Below are 26,108 nucleotides of genomic sequence, written 5' to 3'. Positions count from 1 at the left end.
AAATCACACATGTAAGATACCAAATTAAAGCTACACTCGTTGTGAATCTAGCCAACATGTCAGATTTCAAAAAGGCTTTTCGGCGAAAGCATAAGATGCTATCATCTGATGATAGCACAATGTCAACAAAGAGAGAGTAGCATATTTCAACCCTGCAGGCGCAACTCAAAACGCAGATATAAAATATGCATTACCTTTGACGAGATTCTTTTGTTGGCACTCCAATATGTCCCATAAACATCACAAATGGTCCTTTTGTTCGATTAATTCCGTCCATATATATCCAAATTGTCCATTTATTTGGCGCGGTTGATCCAGAAAAAAAAACGCTTCCAATTTGCGCAAAGTCACTACAAAATATCTAAAGAATTACCTCTAAACTTTGCCAAAACATTTCAAAGTACTTTTGTAATACAACTTAAGGTATTTGTAAACGTTAATAATCGATCAAATTGAAGACGGGTCTATCTGTTTTCAATACAGGAGATAAACAAACTAACGCTACTTTCTTTAGTCTTGCACAACTCTCAAACAGTACACATGACGTTACTCTACTTCCTGATGGCCTTCTTCTTCATTGCACAAATGAATAACCTCAACCTCTTTCCTAAGACTGGTGACATCCATTGGAAGCAGTAGGAACTGAGAACAGAGTGATTAGAAATATGGCTTCCCAATGAAACCTCATTGAACAGACAGTGACTTTATTTATTTTTTTATTTTTTAAATGTATGGTTAGTCCTCGGGGTTTTGCCTGCTACATAAGTTCTATTATACTTACAGATATGATTCAAACAGTTTTAGAAACTTCAGAGTGTTCTATCCAAATCTACTAATAATATGCATATCTTATATTCTGGGGATGAGTAGAAGGAAGTTGAAATTGGGCAAGCTATTTTTCCAAAAGTGAAAACTCTGCCCCCTATCCTAGAGAAGTTTTAACTGTACAAAAAAAGTCTGCAAACAAGCAAACACCGGCCACGAACGTTGTGTTTACAATATCGCGTTGGTAATAAAGTATAATTTGCTCGAACACAACTTCTGGGCTATCTAGCTTTAGCTTGGTACCTAGCTAGCACCAATACAACCAGCCTGAAAACAATGACCAGTAGAAACTGCAGTCATTTTCATTATTCTTAGCAATGATTTAGGAATCCTTGTGAGTAAGTTGCCACTTGTTGTTCACCTATTGAAATTGAACTTCAGTTCATGAAAATAAATAGCTAGCCAGCTACTTAACCCTGTTGCCCAAAGCTAACGTTATAAGCAGCCAGCTAGCTTCATCTGGCTAGTGAGGCTTGACCGGACACGTTTATGTGTTGTGAAGCTAGCCACAATAAGGATTAGGCAAAATAGTGGAATTTGCCGTTTGCCTTCTAAATAAAAGTATGTATGTAATTGGCAGTGATGTAAATGAATACAAATAGTAGAATTATGCCATAATTTTATTTAAGGCTAACCGCCAAGTCCACTATTGTGGATAATCCTTATTGTGGCTAGCTTCACATAGATGGGTCCGACCACCATTAACCAAATAAGAACTGTCTTATAAATTAGGGTTCTTTTAGATGATGACACCTAGCTATATAGTTAGCTAGCTAACTATAGCTACTGAAACCGATTATGTTGTTTTGTTATGTTTTTGGGGAAGAACATTGCTTGCATCCATGAGCTAGCTAGCATTTTTTTTTATGACCAGCGCTGTAGGTGCACAATACAACTTTACCAGCATCATAACATACGTATCAATGAATCGTTGTGACATATGAAATACGAGTGATAGTGTAATAACTATGTAAAAAATGTATGAACGCATTAAATTATTATTTGACGTGCAGTCATATTCAAGTCCTGATTGGTTAACAAGCTTATTTGAAACGTCAAATAATGTTATTTGACACGTCAAAGACCCAAACGGCGTTCCATAAAAATCTTGGTTGAGAATGAAACGACTGAACAACAAAACAGCATATCAAGTAAGTGAAAGAAATAGGTTTTGATTATGTTTTATTGGTAATGGGGACATAAATAAAGTTATTTTGTTGGCATTTACGTAACTAGGCAAGTCAGTTAAGAACAAATTCTTATTTAAAAATGACGGCCCGGACAACGCTGGGCCAATTGTGTGCCGCCCTATGGGACTCCCAATCACGGCCGGATGTGATACAGTCTGGATTCGAACCAGGGACTGTAGTGACGCCTCTTGCACTGAGATGCAATGCCTTAGAACGCTGTGTCTATGTGTGTATGTTAACTATTTAACTGCACTAGAATGCTTAAAAAGGCCGCTCAAATTTGAAATATCGGTTATCGTTATTTATTTATTTTGGCAAGGAAAATATCGGGTATCGGTATTGGCGTGTGTTTGTGAATTTTATCTGGAGTGCCAGAGTGCGCTCTGGGTGTTTGTAAACGCAGAGTGTTGTCAGATTGTCTGTTCGTAAATTCAGAGCGTTTCGCTCTCGGAGCGCACACTGGATGCTCTGGCCGAGGAGTAGGGTTGATCCGAGCGTTCCGACCTAACAACAGTAGTCAAGCACACCAGTTAACTGGCTAATGTTGGCTAGCTTGCTAACTACTTCCAGACAAATGAGAGAACAGCTCACTCTGACCATTTTTCTCACCCTGGCAGAGCTGATTAGGCTGTTTTTATGTTATCCAGAGCATTGTTGACTGCAACTGTGCTGCTGGCAACAATTTAGTTACGCTTTTTTGCCAACGTTTACGGACACCGGCCATATTCAACAGGTGTTGAGCATTTGTAAATTTGTCAGTTATTCTGCGCTCTGGGACACTCAGAGCGAATTTACCAGCTACTTCTATCAACAGTTGTCGCAGTGACATCATGAACATTCTATTGAAATGGTTACTTGCATAGTGGAGTCTTGTTTAGACATGAACCATAATCCCACATCATAACATTACTACCCTGCATGAATCTGCAGGTAGCAATGTTAGCTAGCTAACATTAGGCTATAACTAGCAATGCAAATGGCTCTGAGATACAAATAATACAACTACCCAGATCATACATGTAACGTTAGCTAGCGAGCCAGCCAGCTATTGTTAGTTAGCTAACAGTACACTAACTTGACTTTCTGACCAAATTTGAAACGTGTAATATCTGAAAATGTAGCTAGCTAGAACATCTTACCAGTATACATGGATGGACTCTTCTCCCTCTCAGTCACGGATGCCATGGTTGCCCTTAGTTTGAATATGTAAAACAGGTGTTTTATACAACCGCCTTCTGTGTGTTCTCTTTTCGACTCTGCATATTTGAAATCAAACGGCAGAATTTTCTCCATCTCCTTAGCTATCATACTCTAATTCCACTGATTTCAAAACTCGGTCCTCCAGTAAGTGGAGAGCAACACTTATTCAGTTCTACTACGTAATATCTTTCAAAAAGGCCACGTTAGAAAGGATTAACTACACATACTGAGCAGCACATGTTATAGACATTTACATTTACATTTACATTTACATTTAAGTCATTTAGCAGACGCTCTTATCCAGAGCGACTTACAAATTGGTGCATTCACCTTATGATATCCAGTGGAACAACCACTTTACAATAGTGCATCTAACTCTTTTAAGGGGGGGGGTTAGAAGGATTACTTTATCCTATCCTAGGTATTCCTTAAAGAGGTGGGGTTTCAGGTGTCTCCGGAAGGTGGTGATTGACTCCGCTGACCTGGCGTCGTGAGGGAGTTTGTTCCACCATTGGGGTGCCAGAGCAGCGAACAGTTTTGACTGGGCTGAGCGGGAACTGTACTTCCTCAGAGGTAGGGAGGCGAGCAGGCCAGAGGTGGATGAACGCAGTGCCCTTGTTTGGGTGTAGGGCCTGATCAGAGCCTGAAGGTACGGAGGTGCCGTTCCACTCACAGCTCCGTAGGCAAGCACCATGGTCTTGTAGCGGATGCGAGCTTCAACTGGAAGCCAGTGGAGAGAGCGGAGGAGCGGGGTGACGTGAGAGAACTTGGGAAAGTTGAACACCAGACGGGCTGCGGCGTTCTGGATGAGTTGTAGGGGTTTAATGGCACAGGCAGGGAGCCCAGCCAACAGCGAGTTGCAGTAATCCAGACGGGAGATGACAAGTGCCTGGATTAGGACCTGCGCCGCTTCCTGCGTGAGGCAGGGTCGTACTCTGCGAATGTTGTAGAGCATGAACCTACAGGAACGGGTCACCGCCTTGATGTTAGTTGAGAACGACAGGGTGTTGTCCAGGATCACGCCAAGGTTCTTAGCACTCTGGGAGGAGGACACAATGGAGTTGTCAACCGTGATGGCGAGATCATGGAACGGGCAGTCCTTCCCCGGGAGGAAGAGCAGCTCCGTCTTGCCGAGGTTCAGCTTGAGGTGGTGATCCGTCATCCACACTGATATGTCTGCCAGACATGCAGAGATGCGATTCACCACCTGGTTATCAGAGGGGGGAAAGGAGAAGATTAATTGTGTGTCGTCTGCATAGCAATGATAGGAGAGACCATGTGAGGATATGACAGAGCCAAGTGACTTGGTGTATAGCGAGAATAGGAGAGGGCCTAGAACAGAGCCCTGGGGGACACCAGTGGTGAGAGCACGTGGTGCGGAGACAGATTCTCGCCACGCCACCTGGTAGGAGCGACCTGTCAGGTAGGACGCAATCCAAGCGTGGGCCGCGCCGGAGATGCCCAGCTCGGAGAGGGTGGAGAGGAGGATCTGATGGTTCACAGTATCAAAGGCAGCCGATAGGTCTAGAAGGATGAGAGCAGAGGAGAGAGAGTTAGCTTTAGCAGTGCGGAGCGCCTCCGTGACACAGAGAAGAGCAGTCTCAGTTGAATGACTAGTCTTGAAACCTGACTGATTTGGATCAAGAAGGTCATTCTGAGAGAGATAGCAGGAGAGCTGGCCAAGGACGGCACGTTCAAGAGTTTTGGAGAGAAAAGAAAGAAGGGATACTGGTCTGTAGTTGTTGACATCGGAGGGATCGAGTGTAGGTTTTTTCAGAAGGGGTGCAACTCTCGCTCTCTTGAAGACGGAAGGGACGTAGCCAGCGGTCAAGGATGAGTTGATGAGCGAGGTGAGGTAAGGGAGAAGGTCTCCGGAAATGGTCTCTGGGGGCTTTGATGGACAGAAGCCTGTTACATGGCAGACTAATCCAAACTCATCTCTCGGCATGTCCAGCCCATCCATTGTCTCAGCCAATCATGGCTAACAGGAAGGTTGCTGACTTTTTCTGTGGCTAAACCAACTAGGCTCGTAATTTAATAATTGTATTCGTATTTACACATGGCATACAAGTTTGTTATTAAGTCACATGAAAGTCCACATGTTCCAGAAAGCATTTCTGCCCAAAAACATTTACCTTTAAATAGCTTGCCTAGTTTCCTGAAACTAGTCCCAATTTTGGAATATTGATAAATGGCAGTTGGGACGTCAAGTGCACATCTTCTCAGTGCTCATTTTGGCCAAAAACACTTGCAGACTCAAGTGATCACTATCAAACACAACAGCATGTGGCCACTTGATAAAGGGCTCAGGGGCCTAGTGTTTGGTTTGACATTCAGCCCAGCTCTACTGTTCACTACATTACATTGCATCACTCCCTCCTTCTCCCTTACACACAACAACACAGACAAAGGAAACAAAGTGTGTGTGCGTGCGACAGACTGTGTGTAGGTACGTGTCATGCCCTTCCCTCTCACACACAAAACCCCATCTTTCTTTCTCTCCTTCTACACACACGGGCACACACACCTAATCACAGGAGGGCGTGCAGCAGCTCTAGCCAGTGTATCAGCTCTGCACTGCTCCACAGAACACGGTCTCTCTCTTTACACCCTATCAGTACCTCCTCAGGCCTCTACTCAATACTACTGAGCGGCGCGCACACTAGGAAACGCAATTACTCCTAAATCTAAATAAGATACAGGACACACAAGAGAAAGTACTCAAATACACTGTCGAAAAACATTTAAAAATCAGTAAGCAAAAAAGCCTCTCATATAGAACGTCTATCTAGAAACACATTTTGCCACTCCCTACCCCACGCACACCGTATTGGGTGTGTAAAATGAAATACTAGAATAGGCTGCTGTGTGTTTGTGTGTGTGTGTGTGTGTGTGTGTGTGTGTGTGCTCACGCATGTGTGTGTGTGTGTATGCAGATGCGTGTGGATTCCGAGCCTAATTCCTCAGTTTAGTGGAGCGTTATGGCTGATCAATAGTGCTTGTGCTGTATGGCCTGTGGGAGTGGGAGTGCTTGGGCAGTGCTGGCCGTGCATATTCACGCCATTAACACTGAATAGAGCAGTACTCCACTGGGGCTGCCACTGATGGGCAATGACAGGGCCAATCTCCCACTAGAGTCCCAATGAGGCTAGAGCGCTCTCTCTACCAATATGCTATCTCCTCTGTCTCTCGCTATTATCGCTCTCTGCCTCTCTTTCTGGGTTTCTGTTAGCTGTTGGTCTCTCTCACATCCTCTATTACTCACTCAAAACTCCCTGTAACACACACACAGTCACAAATAATGCATAACTTCCTGGAACAGGTATTAAGCTCACACATTCACAAGCACTTATACTGTATATTCTTCCAGGAAAGTCCAAGCAAGTCAGCCCAGAGGGACTCTTCTCATTAAAGCAGTAACACTTTATTCTCAGTATCTCACTCTCTCTCGCCCAGTCTCTCTTGCCCATTTTCAAAAAGACACAAGATGGGCTGCGAAAGCTGATGGCAGACACCAGTCGCTCTCTCTGCTATGACCGTCTGAACCACTGGCTGTGAGGATGAGCCAGAATCTCTAGTCCTGCGTCAGAGCACTCACAGCCTTAACACTGGCCCAAGGGTGTGTGTGGGTGTGTGTATATGTTAGTTGGCCATGAACTGCCCACGTGCCACATCCTTAACACAGCATTTCACTACAGTCATCAATATTACAAATGCTGTCTTGTTGAATACAATGACTACCTGAGGACAGTGCAGTGCCTGACTCATCCTATTCATAAAATCGTTTCACCCACTTCCCTTCACAATGTAAGACTGTTGTCTGCCTCAAACATGATTACAGGTTGTCGATGAAATGTCTCCAACAGCCAGACAGAACTGCTTGAGGTCAAAAACCAAACATTTCTACACGGTGATTACAAAAAAAACAAAGTCCCCTGCCCCGCATTTGTTTCCACCCTCCATACATCCTTCACTCTTTTCTTCTCTCGTTCCCTCACTCACTTTACATAACTCCTTCCTTCCATCCATCCATCCCTCCTTCCTTCCATCCCGCTTTTTTTATTACCTTCACAGCTGCTGTGACCCTCCTCGTAACCCGCTGAACAGCTGCACTTCCCGATGGGCACCAGCCACTCCCCCTCGGCGCTGCAGTGCATCCTGGGAGGGCTGTCCGAGTCCACCTCAGAGTTGTTGACACAGGCTCCCCTGACTTCCACGAGTGTGGCGAACGCTGCCTCCGCAACCGTATCAGAAAACACAGCCAGGTTCTGCACCGTGGCCAGGCAGCGCTTGTAGTACACCCGCACCGCCACCAAGGCCACGCACGCCCCCACGTCCTGGAACGCCAAGTGGAACCCTTTACGGTTCAGGTGTCCGATCTCCCGCACCTCCGTGTTGAGCTTCATCTTCCTCTCGCCCAGGTCGCCCTGCGTGAAGCTCTCGTCGGCGGCGATGGTGTCGATCTTGGTGTAGCGTTCCTCGCGGGTCACCCGGCCCAGGTCTTTGTCTGACTCCACGTAGAGCAGGTTGAAGGTCTCCTTGCAGGTGCCCGCCACGCCCGGGATGCTGTTGCAGTCGCGTAGCGTGAACTGCAGCTCCACGAAGATGCGTTGGCCGCCGCGCCGCGCCACCCAGCCCGTCTGCAGCCAGTTGTTCTGCAGCGCCGGCTCCATCACGTTACACACCTGGTAGGTCCTGATGGGCTTGTACTTCTCATCCACGCCACTGATCTCCTCCCACTGGGGAGATGGTGAGGAAAGGGATAGAGGGATGAGAGAGGAAGAGAGATATTTAGAGAGGGTGAGATAAAGGGGGATTGAGGAGCCAGAAGGGAAAAAAAGGAAAAAAAGAGACCAACAGAGACAGAAATATATACAGTTGAAGTCGGAAGTTTACATAAACGAGTTTTAATGACTCCAACATGAGTGTTTCAACCACTCCACAAATTTCTTGTTAACAAACTATAGTTTTGGCAAGTTGGTTGTGCATGACACAAGTACGTTTTCCAACAATTGTTTACAGACAGATTATTTCACTTAGAATTCACTGTATCATAATTCCATTGGGTCAGAAGTTTACATACACTAAGTTGACTGTGCCTTTAAACAGCTTGGAAAATTCCAAAAAATTATGTAATGGCTTTAGAAACTTCTGATAGGCTAATTGACATCATTTGAGTCAATTGGAGGTGTATCTGTGGATGTATTTCAAGGCCTACCTTCAAACTCAGTGCCTCTTTGCTTGACATCATGGGAAAATCAAAATAATTCCGCCAAGACCTCAGAAAAAAAATTGTAGACCTCCACAAGTCTGGTTCATCCTTGGGAGCAATTTCCAAACCCCTGAAGGTACCACGTTTATCTGTACAAACAATAGTACCTAAGTATAAACACCATGGGACCACGCAGCCGTCATACCACTCAGGAAGGAGACACGTTCTGTCTCCTAGAGATGAACGTACTTTGGTGCGAAAAGTGCAAATCAATCCCAGAACAACAGCAAAGGACCTTGTGAAGATGCTGGAGGAAACCGGTACTAAAGTATCTATATCCACAGTAAAATAAGTCCTATATCGACACAATCTGAAAGGCCACTCAGCAAGGAAGCCACTGCTCCAAAACCGCCATAAAAAAGCCAGACTACGGTTCGCAACTGCACATGGGGACAAAGATCGTACCTTTTGGAGAAATGTCATCTGGTCTGATGAAACAAAAATAGAACTGTTTGTCCATAATGACCATCATTATGTTTGGAGGAAAAAGGGGGATGCTTGCAAGCCGAAGAACACCATCCCAACCGTGACGCACAGGGGTGGAAGCATCATGTTGTGGGGGTGCTTTGCTGCAGGAGGGACTGGTGCACTTCCCAAAAGATGGCATCATGAGGTAGGAAAATTATGTGGATATATTGAAAGAACATCTCAAGACATCAGTCAGGAAGTTAAAGCTTGGTCGCAAATGGGTCTTCCAAATGGACAATGACCCCAAGCATACTACCAAAGTTGTGGGAAAATGGTTTAAGGACATCAAAGTCAAGGTATTGGAGTGGCCATCACAAAGCCCTGACCTCAATCCTATAGAAAATTTGTGGGCAGAACTGAAAAAGCGTGCGCGGGCAAGGAGGCCTACAAACCTGACTCAGTTACACCAGCTCTGTCAGGAGGAACGTGCCAAAATTCACCCAACTTATTGTGGGAAGGTTGTGGAAGGCTACCCGAAAGGTTTGGGACCCAACAATTTAAAGGCAATGCTATCAAATACTAATTGAGTGTATGTAAACTTCTGACCCACTGGGAATGTGATGAAAGAAATAAAAGCTGAAATAAATCCCTATTATTCTGACATTTCACATTCGTAAAAAAAAAATGGTGATCCTAACTGACCTAAAACAGGGTATTTTTACTCGGATTAAATGTCAGCAATTGTGAAAAACTGAGTTTAAATGTATTTGGCTAAGGTGTATGTAAACTTCCGACTTCAACTGTGTATATATTGGGAAGTCATACAGTTGACCCACAACAAAATGGGAGTCGTTGTGGGTCAACTGTATGACATTATAATCCAGACAGAGGGTAAATATCATGGAAATATCACGTGTGGCTTTGTGCCTGCAGAGACTGGCACTAGGGTTCTGTACTAGTGAAGTAAGAGAAATACTAAATGATCCTCCAGAGTGTGTGTTAATGTGTCTCCACTCTCCACAGACAAAACCACACATGGTATTGAGGAGTAAATGAGCCTCCAGTGTGTGTGCCTCCCTCTCCCCACAACAGAGAGAAAGACAAACTACAGTGGCGGGCCTCCACAGAGACTATAGAGCTGTAAGCAGCTCACAGCTGCCCACTGACACTATGGGGAGGGAAAATGCAAATGGCTGCCACGTCCAGAATTAACTGGGTAAATAAAGAACAGATTGCGGGAGACGTGCCCACATGGCCGTCATCATTTTGGACTGCAGGTAAAACTGACTCACCGTGTGTGCTGAATGAGCAACGCTGCAGCTCTGCTAAACGCCCTAGTGGGACTGAATTAGCTAGCCAAACAACTGAACATGTTGAAATAGATTAGCGAAAAATGCCCTTCTGTATTGTGTAATGTTTAATTGACATCACAAGGGTCAGGACCTGTTCCTGGTCAGGTCACAGGGTCACGAAAAACTCCTGGCTATGTATTAATTAAGGTTCTCATAGTAGGAGTGCTGATCTAGGATCAGTTTTTTGCCTTATAAATCACAAATGAATAAGAGGCGAGATGCTTTGGGAACATGCGCCTGTGCTGAAGGGCTAGTCCCCTCACACCACTCTGCCTCCCACCATTTTGGGCACATTCACGGTTTCATCGGCACACACAAATACGTAGCCTGTGTATCACAGTGAGTTGTAGGAAACACAGGAAGTGTTCAATTAGTTTCGGTAAAGAAATATTATGTTTAAGTCTGACTTATACCAATTGACCAATTTAAGAATGGATATGGAGATTTCCTTTTATCATTGAAGAACCAGCCAATTTGGTAATGGTATGGTTCTGGGTGCTGCTAAGTCTATGGTGACACAGACTCAACATGATTCAGAATGTGTGTGTGTGTGTGTGTGTGTTAGCTTCAGTGGAACTGTATCCATCCATTGACTAAATCTAGCTTTCACAAGTTGATTTATAGCAGCAACATTGGACTGGGGTAGTTTATCTAAGCCTAGGTCTTGTGGTTTGGTGACAGACAACGAGTTACGAAAGACTGCTGCACTGCAATGACTTTAAAACGTACGCTTCACATACTTCAGCAGCCTGGCTGAAGTATATGAATTGGACAAGTCCATTCATTTCCACTTCAAAACTTGAAGCCCCATCGATTCATAAAAGAGCATGATAAATCATTCACAGTCTTATAGTTCAGTGACAAAACGTATGAGTGGAAGATAAATGATAGCCAGTGACTTCAAAAACCACTTCGTCTTCAGTGATTCTTAAAAACGTTCCTCCACCGGCTATTATTTATCTTCCAGTCACTCATAAGTTAGCGTGTGGTTTTTACAAGCCAAATCGATAGCGGAGGGGACAATTTATGTGGCTGTGTGTGTGTCTCTGGCAGTGGGTGCAGTGACATCCTGTCCAGGATTAGGCCATCGATTAGCGTGAAGTGACGAGCTCTGCTCTGTTTGGTTCAGGGAGGGTGAGCGAGGGGAAGGAGGAGGAAGGTACAGGGGCAGAGAGGTGGGGACAGCTGTCCACTCACAGTCCATTTGGGCAGAGTGCTCCCTGGAACTATGCCCACTGAGGCCAGGGGACCTGCTCTCAGTTCGAGCTTGAAGCAAGCTGGACTACTCCGTGGCACAAAGGGAATGTCGATAAGAGCTAGGCCATATTGTGATAAATTGATGCGATAACAATAAACCGAACGATACGTTTATAACATTAATGTGCACCACACCTCTCCTTTCAGCTACTACTAGTTAGATGGTTGTAGCCATCAGTTGTCCCGTTAACAATCACCAATATTAGAAAACTTATTTCATGCTAAAACTTCACATTTCTCTAGTATAGACTACTTATCGCAATGAACGGCATCAGCAAAATGCCTGCGGTAAGTCATCGGTATGGTTGGTGTCAATCATTTCTGGTTTATCGTCCCAGCTGTAGTGTAGATGTACACTGGCAGACAGACAGACATACACACACCTTTTCCGATATGCATGGACACATGCATTCAAACATGCACGCGCGCAAACTCACAGAAATACACACAAACATGTACATTCAAAAGTATACAACAGGCTGGTGCACTCACGCCATTGGAGGGGTACGACGTCCAACCGAGTTCTGCCTGAGTTTCTTTAGAGTTCAGCAGGACCACTGAAAGAAAGAATGGAAAAGAAGGAGGGAGAATAGCATTAGGTTAGTCGAAGTCAAATGTCGTTACATCTCGCCAGTCTGCATCAAACACCACTTGTCATCTCCTGGTCTCATCACATCAGACATTTCAGCCAGTAAGCAGACACTCGCATCCAGAGCGACCTCTATTCCGATAGCTAGGTGAGACAACCCCATATCACAGTCATAGTGAGCTGGTGTATGTGACAATAAAACCTAATTATTTTCAAAATCTTTCCTCAAAGTATTTCAGCCGTGTCTTGATTTCATGCAATACGCCGTGTGTAACGTCCATTTTTATAGTTCACGCTGCTACTTAAGTCATCTCTCTCTCCCTCCACCTCTTCCTCCCTCCCTAGTCCCACCCCGTCACTCATGGAGCGTATTTGTTGTTGCTCGACCAGAGACACTTGCATTCAGTCTGCATGGTCAATGCAGCACATGCAACAATGTTGATGACTACGATGCCGTTTCCACTTTGCTTCTTAATATATATCCACAAGCGCTCTATACAATTACACATTTAGTTTGTGTTTCTTACATCTGCAAACAGCTAGTTTGTCTTTTCTTAGCAAGTTGTGGCTAAGTCGTGTTAGCCGCTAATGCTAAATCGCTAGTTCTCTGGCTAGCTAGCTAATAAATGTAGTCAGAACAAACGTAGCTAGCTATGCAGCCTGATACCAGTGATGGTGTAGGCCTAAATCAATATGTTGTTTGTGCAACAGTATATTTTAAATCAAAGAGGAATAGGCGAAACATGAATATGTTAGCTACATGAATTAGCTAAGGGAAAATATTTAATATAGCCAAAGATTATAGGGTCCCCTAGGAAACACTGACCAACACTTAGGTTCCTACTCTGTCACAATAACTCCTCCCCGGCATTTTCATTTGTTGTCATGTCAAACACTGTATTCAAAGTGTAGAATTAGAACAATCTATATGTTTTGCCATGATTCCAACAGTTCGCATGATTCCAAATAAAATCAGATTTTTTTGCCCATATCGTGCAGCCCTACGTGACAGTGTGGAAATGATGGGGGGGGGGGGGGGGGGGGTTGATGTTTTAGAATGTTCAATTAAACTATCAGAATGAGAGATATGCATTGAAATCCCTAGGGTCACGCACTACTCATAAAGCAAATGTAGAACTTTTATAAAGGAGGTAATAGCCACTGTAGTTGAGATTTACTCTTGGACATAACTTTAGAACATAAACCCACTAGAGGAAAATGAGGTGATTACATACTTGAATATCTGCACTTAAAGTAATAACATCCCACATTATATTTTGGGATTTGGCTAATCTCAAAAGTGCCATTGTCGCATAATATTTCCAACTGATAAAACATATTTTCGTAAGTGCATTGATACCATCTGTTCAGGAATTAAGCTTGTAGGACAACATGTTTTTATCCTGTAACTTTAAACACAGCAGCTTCTAGAAAACAAGCCAGGGCATTAAGGACACAAAGGATATTGAGAGTCTAGACTCCTTTCAGCACCATAGACAGCAAACAGCTAGAGCGGTAGTTCAGCACCCTAGAGCAGGGCTGCCCAACCCTCTTCCTGGAGATCTACTGTCCTGTAGGTTTTCAGTCCAACCCTAATTTAGCAGATCTGATTCAGCTAGTTAAGGTCTTGTTGAGCAGCTAATAAGTAGAATCAGGTGTGTTATATTAGGGTTGGACTCCAGGAAGAGAGTTGGGCAGCCCTGGCCTAGAGCAACTGCTGCAGCTTCGAGACCTTGGACAGCACATTCTCAGCCATGACAACCTACATACAGCAGAACTGCTTTTCAGGACCTTGGACAGCAAGTAGCCGTCTAATATTTAGGCAGCCTGACTACTGCAACTTCAGTTTCTGTCTGATTTTTCAGAACCTTGGACAGTGCATCTACAATATTAATAATGGATGACACATAGCAACCTTGGTGCATCCAAGCCTTTCCACTGATACTTTAGAACATTGGACAGCAGCGCTTCCATAAAAACCCACTGATATTTAGCAACCTTTGATGGGGGTGCTTGCATAATGTGCCATGTCAGCACCTTGGACAGCGCTTAAAAAGTTTTAAAGTACCACGCATCCTTGTAGAGATCTCTTTTTTCAAACTGGTATTGTTCTCCCCTTTTACACAACAGAGAGTCCTGGGCCTGGCTGTGCGTCACTGATAACACACGGCCTTTTAGAGCAGCATTAGAGAAGAGAGAAAGGGGGACAGAGAGAGAGAAAGAGTAAAGGGATCAGAATGACAATTGCCAGAGAGAATGAGAGAGAGACTAAATAAAGAGAGCAAAGGCATCTGAAAGCATCAGTCAGTAGTGCGTACAGAAAGTCAGTGCTCTGATCATAATAACTAATAGGAATGATCACACCCTAGTTAGACGTACTAATGGGCCTTTAGAGGAGGCGCGAGAGAGAGAGAGAGAGAGAGAGAGAGAGAACTACACATGCTTCTCTTTGTGGCTAATGACTAATGTAATGGCCGTGACCAATATCAACAGCTAAACACAGATTTCCAGGGGGTCATTTTATAAATAATTGCCTATCGTTTAGTTTAGGACAATGTGGATATGAGTCAAGCCATGAATCTTAATTTTGTGGTTTTGATTCAATGAGGCTGGCTAGTGTCCTTCAAAGAGGATATGATGAAAGTGAACCAGTCAACGCAGACAGTTATGATAGGAGAACGCATTACACAACATCAGGCCACCTGTACAACATAATTTAATCAGAGGATTTATGACATCGTATGAAACCCTCTTTGGAAACAGTGAAAAATACTGTCTACCTTTGATGGCAATCTACCTTTGATGGCAATTTGACTAAGCAGCAAAGCAAGGGACATACGGTTGTTAGCCTAACTTTTTATTCTACACTGTCGATTTCAAAGAGGGCAGTGACGTCTATGACTTTGACGGAAGTCCTTTGTTGAAGCCACATATCTCAGCTACAGAGCGAAGGGCAATTGTCCTCTCCTCCAGCAGCAGCAGTGACGAGCCAGGCAGCCCTGGCATTCAATAGAAGAGCATTTAGTGCTAAACACACAAATGAACTGGAGAGAGTCCTTGTTCCATCTAACTAGTAAGTGCCGCTCTCGCTCTCTTCATCCTGAAAGGCACTTGTGCCTCATTCTATCGTTTAAATTGAGTTATTTGGCCTTGCTGACACTGAATTCATATCCCTACGTTGCTAACTGGTGAAGACAAAGGGATGGAGAGAGGGAAGAGAGGGAAGACAGACAGCTGTATGGAGGGAGTATACTAATAGGCCATTGTTCAATGAATACTCTGAAGGCATTTTTTTAATCGCACAATGGTTCCTATTGCATGCGGGAGCAGTACTGTTAGCATGGCAGTATGATCGTGTGCAAAAAGGTGAACTTGTTTTTTTGTGTTGCAGTTTACTAAGCGATAGTGTGTGTGTGTGTGTGTGTGTGTGTGTGTGTGTGTGTGTGTGGCTCGCTTTTCAACTACATTTCTATACCGACGTGAGAGCCAAAGACTGAAGAGTGTACGACAGGGTGTTTTATCTGAAAGGAGTGAGAGCAGCAGCGAAGTAGACTAAGCTGGTGCCAGTGCTAGTCTCCTTACACACACACAAATAATAATTCCCCTCCCGAGTCACAGTGAAAGGGAGAATTATGAAATGAGCCCATAAAGTTCAATAGAGAGGATTATCTACGTTGTTCCAGTGTCCACCCTGCAACCCCCGAGCAACTTATCAGGCTACAGTCACACCAACAGGTCTGGGGCTCAGCGAGAGAGGAGACTGGGATAGGCAGGCCATTGACCCAGGGGGAGAGCTATTGTCCACACATTATCCCTCTAATAGGACAACACTAAGAGGGAGACGGAGGGAGAGGGGAAATGGAGGGAAAGGGAGGAGGGAGGAGAGGGGAGCTATACAAATGCACATACAGCTACATGAGCGCAGACAAAAACAGATGATTGTAAAATACACCAACAGAAGACACACACACAGGACTTTTCTACCATTGGGCGTCCCGCCAAGTCCAAACAGTGTAAATTATTTTAGCGGTACTGATTTTGTTATTATGTTAGAGCAAAAGAACACAGCATTGGCCATGAGCAAAACCCACTGGCTCCAGGTCATCTACAAGACCCTGCTAGGTAACGTCCCCCCTTATCTCAGCTCGCTGGTCATCATAGCAGCACCCACCTGTAGCACGCGCTCCAGCAGGAATATCTCTCTGGTCACCCCCAAAACCAATTCTTCCTTTGGCCGCCTCTCCTTCCAGTTCTCTGCTGCCAATGACTGGAATGGACTACAAAAATCTCTGAAACTGGAAACACTTATCTCCCTCACTAGCTTTAAGCACCAGCTGTCAGAGCAGCTCACAGATTACTGCACCTGTACATAGCCCATCTATAATTTAGCCCAAACAACTACCTCTCCCCCTACTGTATTTATTTATTTATTTTGCACCCCATTATTTTCTCTACTTTGTACATTCTTCCACTGCAAATCTACCATTCCAGTGTTTTACTTGCTATATTGTATTTACTTCGCCACCATGGCCTTTTTTTTGCCTTTAACGCCCTTATCTCACCTCATTTGCTCACATTGTATATAGACTTATTTTTCTACTGTATTATTGACTGTATGTTTGTTTTACTCCATGTGTAACTCTGTGTTGTATGTGTCGAACTGCTTTGCTTTATCTTGGCCAGGTCGCAATTGTAAATGAGAACTTGTTCTCAACTTTCCTACCTGGTTAAATAAAGGTGAAATAAAAAAATAAAACATTTGCCATTGTAAAATGCATATAATTGCAGGAAATTAAAAACTGCAAAAATGTCTCTCAGCTCCATGGAGACATTTTTGGAATTGAAGGAATTTTGCTTAAAAAATGCAAACAATGTCTCTACGCCGTCAAGATGGGGGCCTCTAAAATGTTCTAAAATTAAGCCACACCGACGGGCAGACCGTTGGCACACCTTGCCACGCCTCCCTGCCACCTAAGCACCTTTTTGATAAAAAATTATAAAAAAAACCTGCACACACAACTATGGGCAACTATCCCCTACACACCTCAGTGTGTTAACTATAAAGTGAGCGCAAGCACTACGTGGCCAGGAGGCTTTGTCATGGCAACACACTTGAGTTCCGCTGGGTTGCTGCTAGGTTAATTGAGTCCCATCTCTTTTTCCTCATTCATTCCAACTCACGAGTCTCAGACCATCTCTCCATCCTTCTCCCTCGCACCGGACTGTTTTCCACATGACAGGTGGTTGGGTGGCTGGCAGCAGCCGTGAATGTGAATGACCAACCTGTTCAGAGGCACTGTCTGTGGCTAGGAGAGGAACCCACCACACCGTCAGAGAGAGAATAGAGAGAGTATCACAGCTTTACCTGACAGCTCTGAATGCAGCCCTGGACCCGTATTCCCAAAATGTCTCTGAGTAGGAGAGCTGATCTAGGATCAGCCCCCCCTGTCCATATAATCACATTCATTATGATCTAAAAGGCGAGTAACTGATCCTGAATCAGCATGCCAACTCTGAGAAGTTAAGAATAACGGACCTGCTCTTATGCTGTCACCTGAGGACTGGGGGGAAATGCAGCAAATGTCTAAGCAGAAATAGCCTCTTTTCCCTTTTTGAAAGACTGCTGCTTTTTTTTCCCCCTTTGGGAGGGGAATTCTTAAAAGGGGAGTAATTGAGTGTCTGGAGGTGATGCAGTCAGGGAAGCGAGGAGGAGAGGGGCGCCAGGTTTAATTTCTGGGATAACTTCTAGGAGGCAGCCTGCCAGGTATCTATGGATGGACTCCACTGGTGGTTCATTATAAACCAGAGCTGTGCCCCAGGGTGCCCAGAACTAATATGGGGGGGGGGGCACTAAGGTGGCAACTTGGGTAGAATGCAGAGGCGGAAATAGACAGTCTCAAACAGCACTGTGGATGATTTAGGCTATGGTGAGTCCAGCATGGTCCCTGTCTAAGCTAAACTGAGATTAAAATGGCCGTTACAGATTAAAATGGCCAATAGGTGTACTTTTCCCACAGAGTTAGTAGGAGAGAGATCCAGACAGAGATGTATCCGGTCTAGTGTAGTAATGGCCTGGCTTCAGAGGGAGAACAGGGAGTCCCAGAGGGGAGGGATGCCTCTGGCTCTGGCTAGGTGCTCTGAGGCACTGGATGTGCTTACATAACCGAGAGAGAAAGAGAGGAGAGAAGAGGGAGAACGAGAGAGAGAGAAAGAGAGGAGAGAAGAGAGAGAACAAAGAGAGAGAGAACGAAAGAGAGAGAACAAAGAGAACAAGAAAGAGAGAGAACGAGAGAAAGAGCGAGAGAGCAGAACTTTGAGTGCTACTGGGGTAATGGCTAGACATGGTAGAAAGAAAGTGCAGAGGCGAAGGTTAACCTATAAAATATTGCATATTTGATGCATCGCATGCGTATGAAGAGAGATGCATTCTGACATGTCTGCAGTGCAGAGGGCACGGATGCATACAACCACGGCACATTTCAGCCCACATGTGGGGCGGTGTCCATAAGAACCCATGTGCAAACAGTTGTGCAAGCGTAATACCCCCCCCCCCCCAAAAAAAAATGTGTATGAAAACGAGTCGTCTCTCGTTGAATGACCACAAAGACCGTCGTCATAATACACGCACAAAACTGTTAGGAACCGTTTCAGCTGGGAAACACGTGGAAGCCTTCAGGCTCCCTTGTCGCAGTGCCAACCGGGAGACTTAACCTTTTTGTTCTGGGTGTCCCGTTTGTTGCCCACAACAAAGCAGCAGCGTAGCGGTGCGGTGCCGCATGTTGGGGCAGCTTTTTCTGGATGAGAGGACCCGATAACCCTTTCAGATGACTGCTGCATTATTGAGGCTGTATCGCTGGTGTGGTGCCTTCCATTTCTATACAGGCCCAGCCGAGCAGAATTATGCATTATTTAACTGGACGGAGAGACAGCATGTTCCGATGCTATTGGAGGAGGAGAGGAGAACGCAGGCTGCTAGCGTCTCAGAGAGAGAGAGAGTGTTTGTCTTTTAGGGTCGGTAGTGTGACACCCGTACTCTCTTAATCACTTTTTTCCCTCTCATTTTCATGCTCACCTTTGTACCCTCGCTCACCCTCTCTGCGTCTCTCCTTCGCCCCCTTGCCGTTTCTCCTTTCCCTCGTTCTCTATTCTTCCTCGCTCTCCCCCCTCTTGCTAACCTCCCCCCCGCTTCGACCGCCCTCCCTCACTAACACTCTCCCCCATTTTCCTCCCCTGTAACTTTCTCCTCTCCCTTATTAATGATGAGTCAAGAGTGCAGAGTGGTTACATAAGTGAAACCAGCTCCAAGCTTTGTGCTGACTTTGTTTTCCATCTCGTTCAATTTAAGAATCCACTTTAGATTAAATTAGACTGTCTCTACCTACTCCCCCCCCCCCCCTCCTCTGTTCACTGACAGCTGACTGAATAGCACCTGCGGCCCTGCTCAAGTCAAGGTTCAGACAAACGGACGGACGGACAGACAGGACAGAATTCCAATAAAAAGCTTTGTACAACTTTTTCCTGCTTATTCGGGTCAGCAGCAATTCTGCACCTGAGATACAATCCAACCACAATCCATTGGGATACAATCCACCCACCCAGCCTACATATTAAACTAATGCAAACGCTCATATTACTCACACACACACACACTTTTATTTCATTATTCTCTCAGAGCAGCCTACACGGACAGTAGAAGCGGACTGTTGCTGCATGTGCTGCTATGATGTGCTGTACCAACAACACAACCAGCAGGTTGGTCTGCTCTGCTCAAAAGGAAACAAAGGCACCAGCCAATACAGAGCTTCCCATTACAACCCATAGAGGGAGAGAGGGTCAGAATAGAGGGTGGGAGGGAGGAGGAGAAGGATATGGAGAAAAGAGGTACAGGAAGAACAAATAGGTGGATGTGAGGGAGGTGGGAGAGGATGAGGTGGGGGGAGACAGAGGGAGTCCGAATGAAACGAAAGGAATACACCGAGGAGCAAAGGCAAACTATGTCCACAAATGGATTGGGACAAGCCGGACGGGCCCTGGACTTACATCAACATCAACTCTTCTTCTTCTCCTCCTCCTCATCACAGGTCATGTCATCGCCTGTCTACAGAGGGGGAGGGGGGGGGGGGGGGGGGTGGCCAGGCATGATCGGATGCATTGATCTTCATTCCATTGATGAACGATGGCAAGGGGGACGAACGCCGATAGGAAGTGCAGAGGCGTGCGGCGAGGGAGTCATCGGTCAATACGCAGCACCGCGACCAGCCCGGTCAATAGGGCTGGCAGCCAATCAATCAATAGGAAACATAACTAGCCCCGGTGTAGAAAGACAGCTGGGCAAGTCGATAGGCTAGACATACCATCTGTCTGCGTTAAAACAAGTCTGTGTAAATGTAGTGAAGGACAATGATGGGAGCAGGGCTCTAAATACATTACAACACACACACACACTCGCGCCTGATGCTCGGCTCCAGAGACGGAACAAATCAGATGAGCTCAGCAGTGTAATGGGTAGACACAGAGGGTGAGTGTGTGTGTGCGTAGGCGCGTGTGTGTAGTCTCAGAACCCCTCAACACCCCGGGTGCTGTTGGCCAGATGGACGTATTCACCCCTCCGTCACAGGAGACTCCACTGATCAGCCATGCAGGTGGACTGACTCAACGAGATCAGAGTGAAGCCTCATCAGCACAAACGATCCAGGAGAATAAAGACTAGAGACAGTCCCTCCAGGACAGGACTGTATTCATCCCACAACGACAACATGGAAAAGGGAAGGCCCGTGGAAAGTGTGTCCAAAGACCAAGAAGATTCACCCCAACACACCAACCGTAGATGGCTACCACTCAAACAACTGCACGGAAAACACACCAACACACACAAGGAGTCGAGGCAAAACATTTATCATTTGAGTGATTCAATTTCCGGTTGGGTTGGAACCTCAAACAGCACGTCAGTAATTAATGGAATCAAAGCGCTTGTCTAATGAGAGATAAGGCACTCTACCACCGACTGAGGACTCTCTGCCTCCCTCCAGGCAAACAAGCCCACACACACTACAAACACGCACGCACACACACCACAAACACAATCCCCAGGGAGGCACCAAGTTTTCGCACCATTGACTGTCAACACCCACAAATCCTGGTTGTGTGGATAGTCTCATTTCATTTCTCCGTCAATTGTTCATTTGCTTATCTAGGGCCAGATAGTGGAACGATATTAATTTCAGTAGTATTTCTCAAAATAGCTAATTTTTCCTACTTATGCAAAGGTCTCAAAATGTATGCCTGCATTACTAATCATTACTAAGTGTCTGCTAAGTTGCATAAATATTCGATTCTCAGGTACTTTTGTACAACTTTTTAGCCAGTAGTTCTGAAAGTAGCGCTCACGAGCCAAAAGTGGGCCCCCCTGAAAAAGGCTCAATACGGCACAAAATGTGCAGATACGTGCACCAGGTTATTGCTCCCTCTCTCACGCTGCAGTGTGTGTGATCCACTCATTCTGCTCATAGATTACACATGTAGCTACACGCTGACACACATCCAGCCCCAAGCGGGAGGTTTCAAGAAAATACTTTTCGCCAAAGTTCTGGAGCATGTCTTGAAGGCCGGTTCAAGGGAAGGCTCCAATAGAGGTTCCAATAGCTCAGTTAGTTGGAGTGTAGTGCTGGTAACGCCACGGTTGTGGGTTTTATTCCCACACGGGCTACAAATACTATACTGACTAGCCTCCGTGTTCATAGTAAGAGGCTTTAGATCAAATTAACTGCCAAATGACCACAATAACACCTTCCACGGAGTCAGCGGCACACGAATAGTCCCTCTCACACACTCCTACTTGCCACTTGTGAAATGCCTGCGCACCCTAGAGACGCACATTAACACAACGGCTCAGATGACAGCAACGAGTAGATTCTGTTTCCTCCGAGTCCACCACATTCATGTACAAAACTGTCATAACTACTCCAGATGGCCTGGATAATCATAGTCATGTCGACATGCTTGTTTTCTGATCACTTATACAGTAGATTTCCATACGCGGAATGGAACGGCGGAATGAGACTGAAATATCATTGCTGACATTCTGTTCGACATATACGAGCCAAGTCAACAGACAGTCACATTTTGTATTATGTACTTGGCTATGCCTAGGGAGCCATTTCCCACCCCCACATTGTCGTATATTTCTATAGAACTGTACATTCAACCTGTCGTTATATTCCTATAAGACAAACAGAATGGCCCTCGTATTTTACCTTCCTATGGCTCCTATGTGTTCTTTACCACATCACCTCTCCACTATATGTAAATTAACTTCCTCTATAGGTCACAGGGTCAGTCCCAACAGCATAATAATTTCAAGGGCACTGGTTGACTTCCTGGTCCCGTAGGGGTTAAGGGTCAGGTGTGGCTGCCCTCCAATGCCCTCCTGACAACTCCTATTGACCCATCGTTATCCAGGGGTCAGAGGTCAACCACCCCCGAGGGGCCCTACCGTCGACGCCAGGGTTTATGTCGACCAAAATCAACAACATAGGAACCAAATGAGAACACCTGAAAGGGATGTAGGGGCTTTAGTAACGCATGTATGCGTCTCACTGGTAATGTACGCGCCTCATACATAGAACGCAGCTCTTTGATTAACATATGCACCAGCTTGTTTTCAGCATAGCAGAGAACGCCATGGTCCTCTGCCTAAAGGCTCTTACGCCAATCTCCATCCCTGAGCCAAATGGATTGAATGGGTCATTTGAGTAAGCCTCTATTGTAGGTACCTATTACAGTATACATGGCTATGAGAGAGTGACTAAGACCAGGCCAGGCCTGCTAGGTGGCTGTGTGTGTGTGTGTGTGTGTGTGTGTGTGTGTGTGTGTGTGTGTGTGTGTGTGTGTGGTTCTGGCATCAGACACATTGCCAGTCAATGGCGCTTTCAAAATGTCAACCATGTCATTTAGAGCCAATTACCCAGGCCCGGGGAGAGAGAGACCACAATGAGGACGGATGAGTCGACATTCTATTTCTAGGCTTTAATACAGCCCTCCGATGTTGTGGTCTGAACGAGGAGGGAGGGGCTCTTGTACAATCACAGATCTTTCTATCAGATGCAGACAAATGGAGCTGGGAATGAACGTTGTAGATTCTAAAACGTTCCAACGCGTAAAAAAAGAAAAGAAAAAGGGCCTGACCCAAAGTCCTGTGGCTTAGTCAGTAGAACATGGCACTTACAAAGCCAAGGGTTGTGGGTTTGTTTCCAGCTGGGGCCACCCATACATAGAAATGGAGCCAATTTGACGGGACTGAGCATAAAATGTGATCACGTATGGGTGAAAGACGTGTAAAAGCAATACCACCTATGCATCAGCCAACGTCACAACCGATTTGTCACATTGAAACAAATCCATTTCATGCAGAGCGGTTTCCGCCTCAACCTACATATGGATATATACGGTGATAGTTCAATAGATATTGATACCATAGAAGGTAAACTCAATAAAGATGGATTGTGAGGCGGCTTCACTCTAACCCAGGCATACATGTATGACACGTTGGTTTGCTCTGAAGGCCCTTCATCTGCCAGAATGATTTTATGGTCATGTATATCAGCTGGGTATATCGGAGAGAATAGGAGAGGGGAGGGAGGGAAGGTCAGTGACGACAGCGGCATCAGAGCTCATTCTGTGGCAATATGGCATCACTAAAGAAATATGTGCATATTAAATTCCCCTGGCAGCCACGAAAAAGAAAAGGGACAGATCAAGAGATAGGGGGGGATGAGATGGAAAGAGAAAGAGAGGGAGCGAGCAATATGCCAGGAGGAGAGGAAAAGAGATAGACCAAGTGAGAAAGAGAGGGGGCTGGAGAGAGGGACCAGGAGAGAAAGAGACATACTGTCGAAACAGGCAGATTGGAATGCAAGGCTTGCCTCAGAGAGCCTCTATAAATACAGAAGAGGGAAAAACAGGAGGCAATTTCAGACGACACCAAACACGCGCATGATTGAGAGAGAATTAAAATGCAAATGCAACACTTCCATTTTTCCACAGACTTCAGCCTGCAGATAACGGTACCTGTTTCCTTGTTGTTGTAAAGTGGAGGCGTGTGTGTGCACGCGAGGGTGTGTGCTTGCCGCCTCACACACACGGTTGACATGAAGCAAAGCAAGAAAGAATGCGACGGGGGTTGCTGTAGACAGATGAGAGTACAGTAGACTTCTAGGCTGGATTCCAGTCCAAATCTCCCCTGGCTGCTACAACTTCCTCCCAGATCTGCAAGATCAGGATGCTTCAAGCTATAGGGCAATGTTTGAGGGCAGTGGGAGAAGTACTGGAAACCAGCCTGAACTTTAACTAAGCACTACGTCTCAGCTTGTGTTGGACGAAACGGCCCGGTTGGTTTATTGTGCTGAAGTGTTTCCTGCGGAGGGAGTAGGGTTTTGTGGTGGGGCGTGTTGACAAGAGGAATCGTGTTCTGTGTTCAGCCCAGCGGAGGTCACGTTTCAGAGCGCACGGGGCACTCTTCTGTGGCTGAGTGAGAGAGAGAGCGAGAGACTAAAACGGTTCTCTAGTTGTTCAGAGCACGGGGCTCTGACCAACGAGGAGAGGTGGATACACATGGACTTAACATATTCACTATCAACTTTTAACCACTGTCGTTATGCTTATTATTCTTTTTTTACTTTTGGACATTTTTCCTTCTCCCTGGCAGTTGTAGTGTAACAACGGCAGGTAGCCTAGTGGTTAGAACGCCCTGAATAAGGCAGTTAAACCCACTGTTCCTAGGCCGTCATTGTAAGTAAGAATTTGTTCTTAACTGACTTGCCTAGTTAAATAAAGGTTAAATAAAAAATAAACAAAGAGAGGGAGCGAGAGAAAGTGGAAGACAGGGGGAGCCGGAGGGGGTCTGAGGTAATGAATGGATGTGGATGGTACTGGTCCTGTGACTCTGTCTCAGAGTGCTGGTGTGTGCGTGTTGTGTTCCTCCTCTGCAGTCCCATGAAGCCACACTAAACACTGATCATTCACACACAAACACGGCTGCATTAGCATCACAGGCTGCTGGATCAGAAAACCTGGGGCTACTGAACGTCTCCACTCTGGAGCATTTACCACAGAGTGGGGATACAAACATATAATGTGCAGCCTACTTTCTCTGAAATGCACACACACTCTCTCTCTCTCTCTACTCTGAAGCCTGCCAACCTGGCAGCATGTCAATGGCTGCTCTCAGAGTGTGTTGTCTGTCATTGTGTATGGGGTGGAGGAGTGGGCTTAGTTAATGTTGAATTACCACTCCACTGTCTTTGTGGCGAGCTAATGGGCTGTGGCTCTGAAGGTCAACTCAAGGAGACTCCAACTTGAGACAAAATAACTCCAATGGGGGGAAAATGATTCACTAGGCAGAAGAGGTGTGCGTGGGTGTTAAAGGGATACTTTGGGATTTTGGCAATGAAGCCCTTTATAAAACATCCCAGTCAGATGATCTCGTGGATACCATTTTTATGTCTTTGAAGGAAGTTGCTAACTAGCGTTAGCACAATGACTGGAAGGCTATGGTAACAGCTAGCATGGTGTCCATGAGTTCATCCGACTCCAGAGAAATAGATAAAGGGCCTTATTGCCAAAATCTCAAAGTATCCCTTTAAAGACAGACAGAGAGAGAGGGCGAGTATGCCAGACACACAGACAGACAGGTAGGGGACGGGGACGAGAGATACAGAGACAGAGATAATTCAGAGGAAGTGTGCCTGTAGAACTAGTGTGTGTTGTCATTTCTTTGCATAATTCTACATGTGCATTTTGTGTACAGTGAGAGTGTGGGTGTGCGAGTCCTCTCCCATCCTGGCTGTGATGGTCATGGCAGTAGTATTGGTGACTGAGGGGAGGAGAGGAGCTGGCTGCTGGCACTTCCTGTGTTGGCCCCATCTGCCCAGGAGAGACGAGCAGCCACCTCACCCTCTGACCATCTGACCACACATTACATCCTTACCCCTCAGCGCACCACACACGATCTACAGTAG

General features: G+C 45.5%; 1 protein-coding gene across 3 annotated transcripts in view; it reads right to left on the bottom strand.

Moving 5' to 3' along the window:
• Positions 1-26,108, bottom strand: part of LOC139554533 (ephrin type-A receptor 7-like) — a 164,569-nt gene that overhangs the window by 111,424 nt on the left and 27,037 nt on the right. For all 3 annotated transcript variants that reach the window (XM_071367397.1, XM_071367396.1, XM_071367395.1), the window contains exons 2-3: positions 11,997-12,061; positions 7,282-7,954 (exon numbers count right to left, since the gene is read on the bottom strand). In XM_071367397.1, the coding sequence (XP_071223498.1) occupies positions 7,282-7,954; positions 11,997-12,061 (738 nt within the window). The remainder of the gene's footprint in view (positions 1-7,281; positions 7,955-11,996; positions 12,062-26,108) is intronic.

The sequence above is a fragment of the Salvelinus alpinus genome, chromosome 26 (assembly GCF_045679555.1).
Source record: "Salvelinus alpinus chromosome 26, SLU_Salpinus.1, whole genome shotgun sequence".
Classification (NCBI taxonomy): domain Eukaryota; kingdom Metazoa; phylum Chordata; class Actinopteri; order Salmoniformes; family Salmonidae; genus Salvelinus; species Salvelinus alpinus.
Note: the sequence above shows the minus strand (reverse complement) of the source record. Positions and strands in the feature narration are given on the sequence as shown.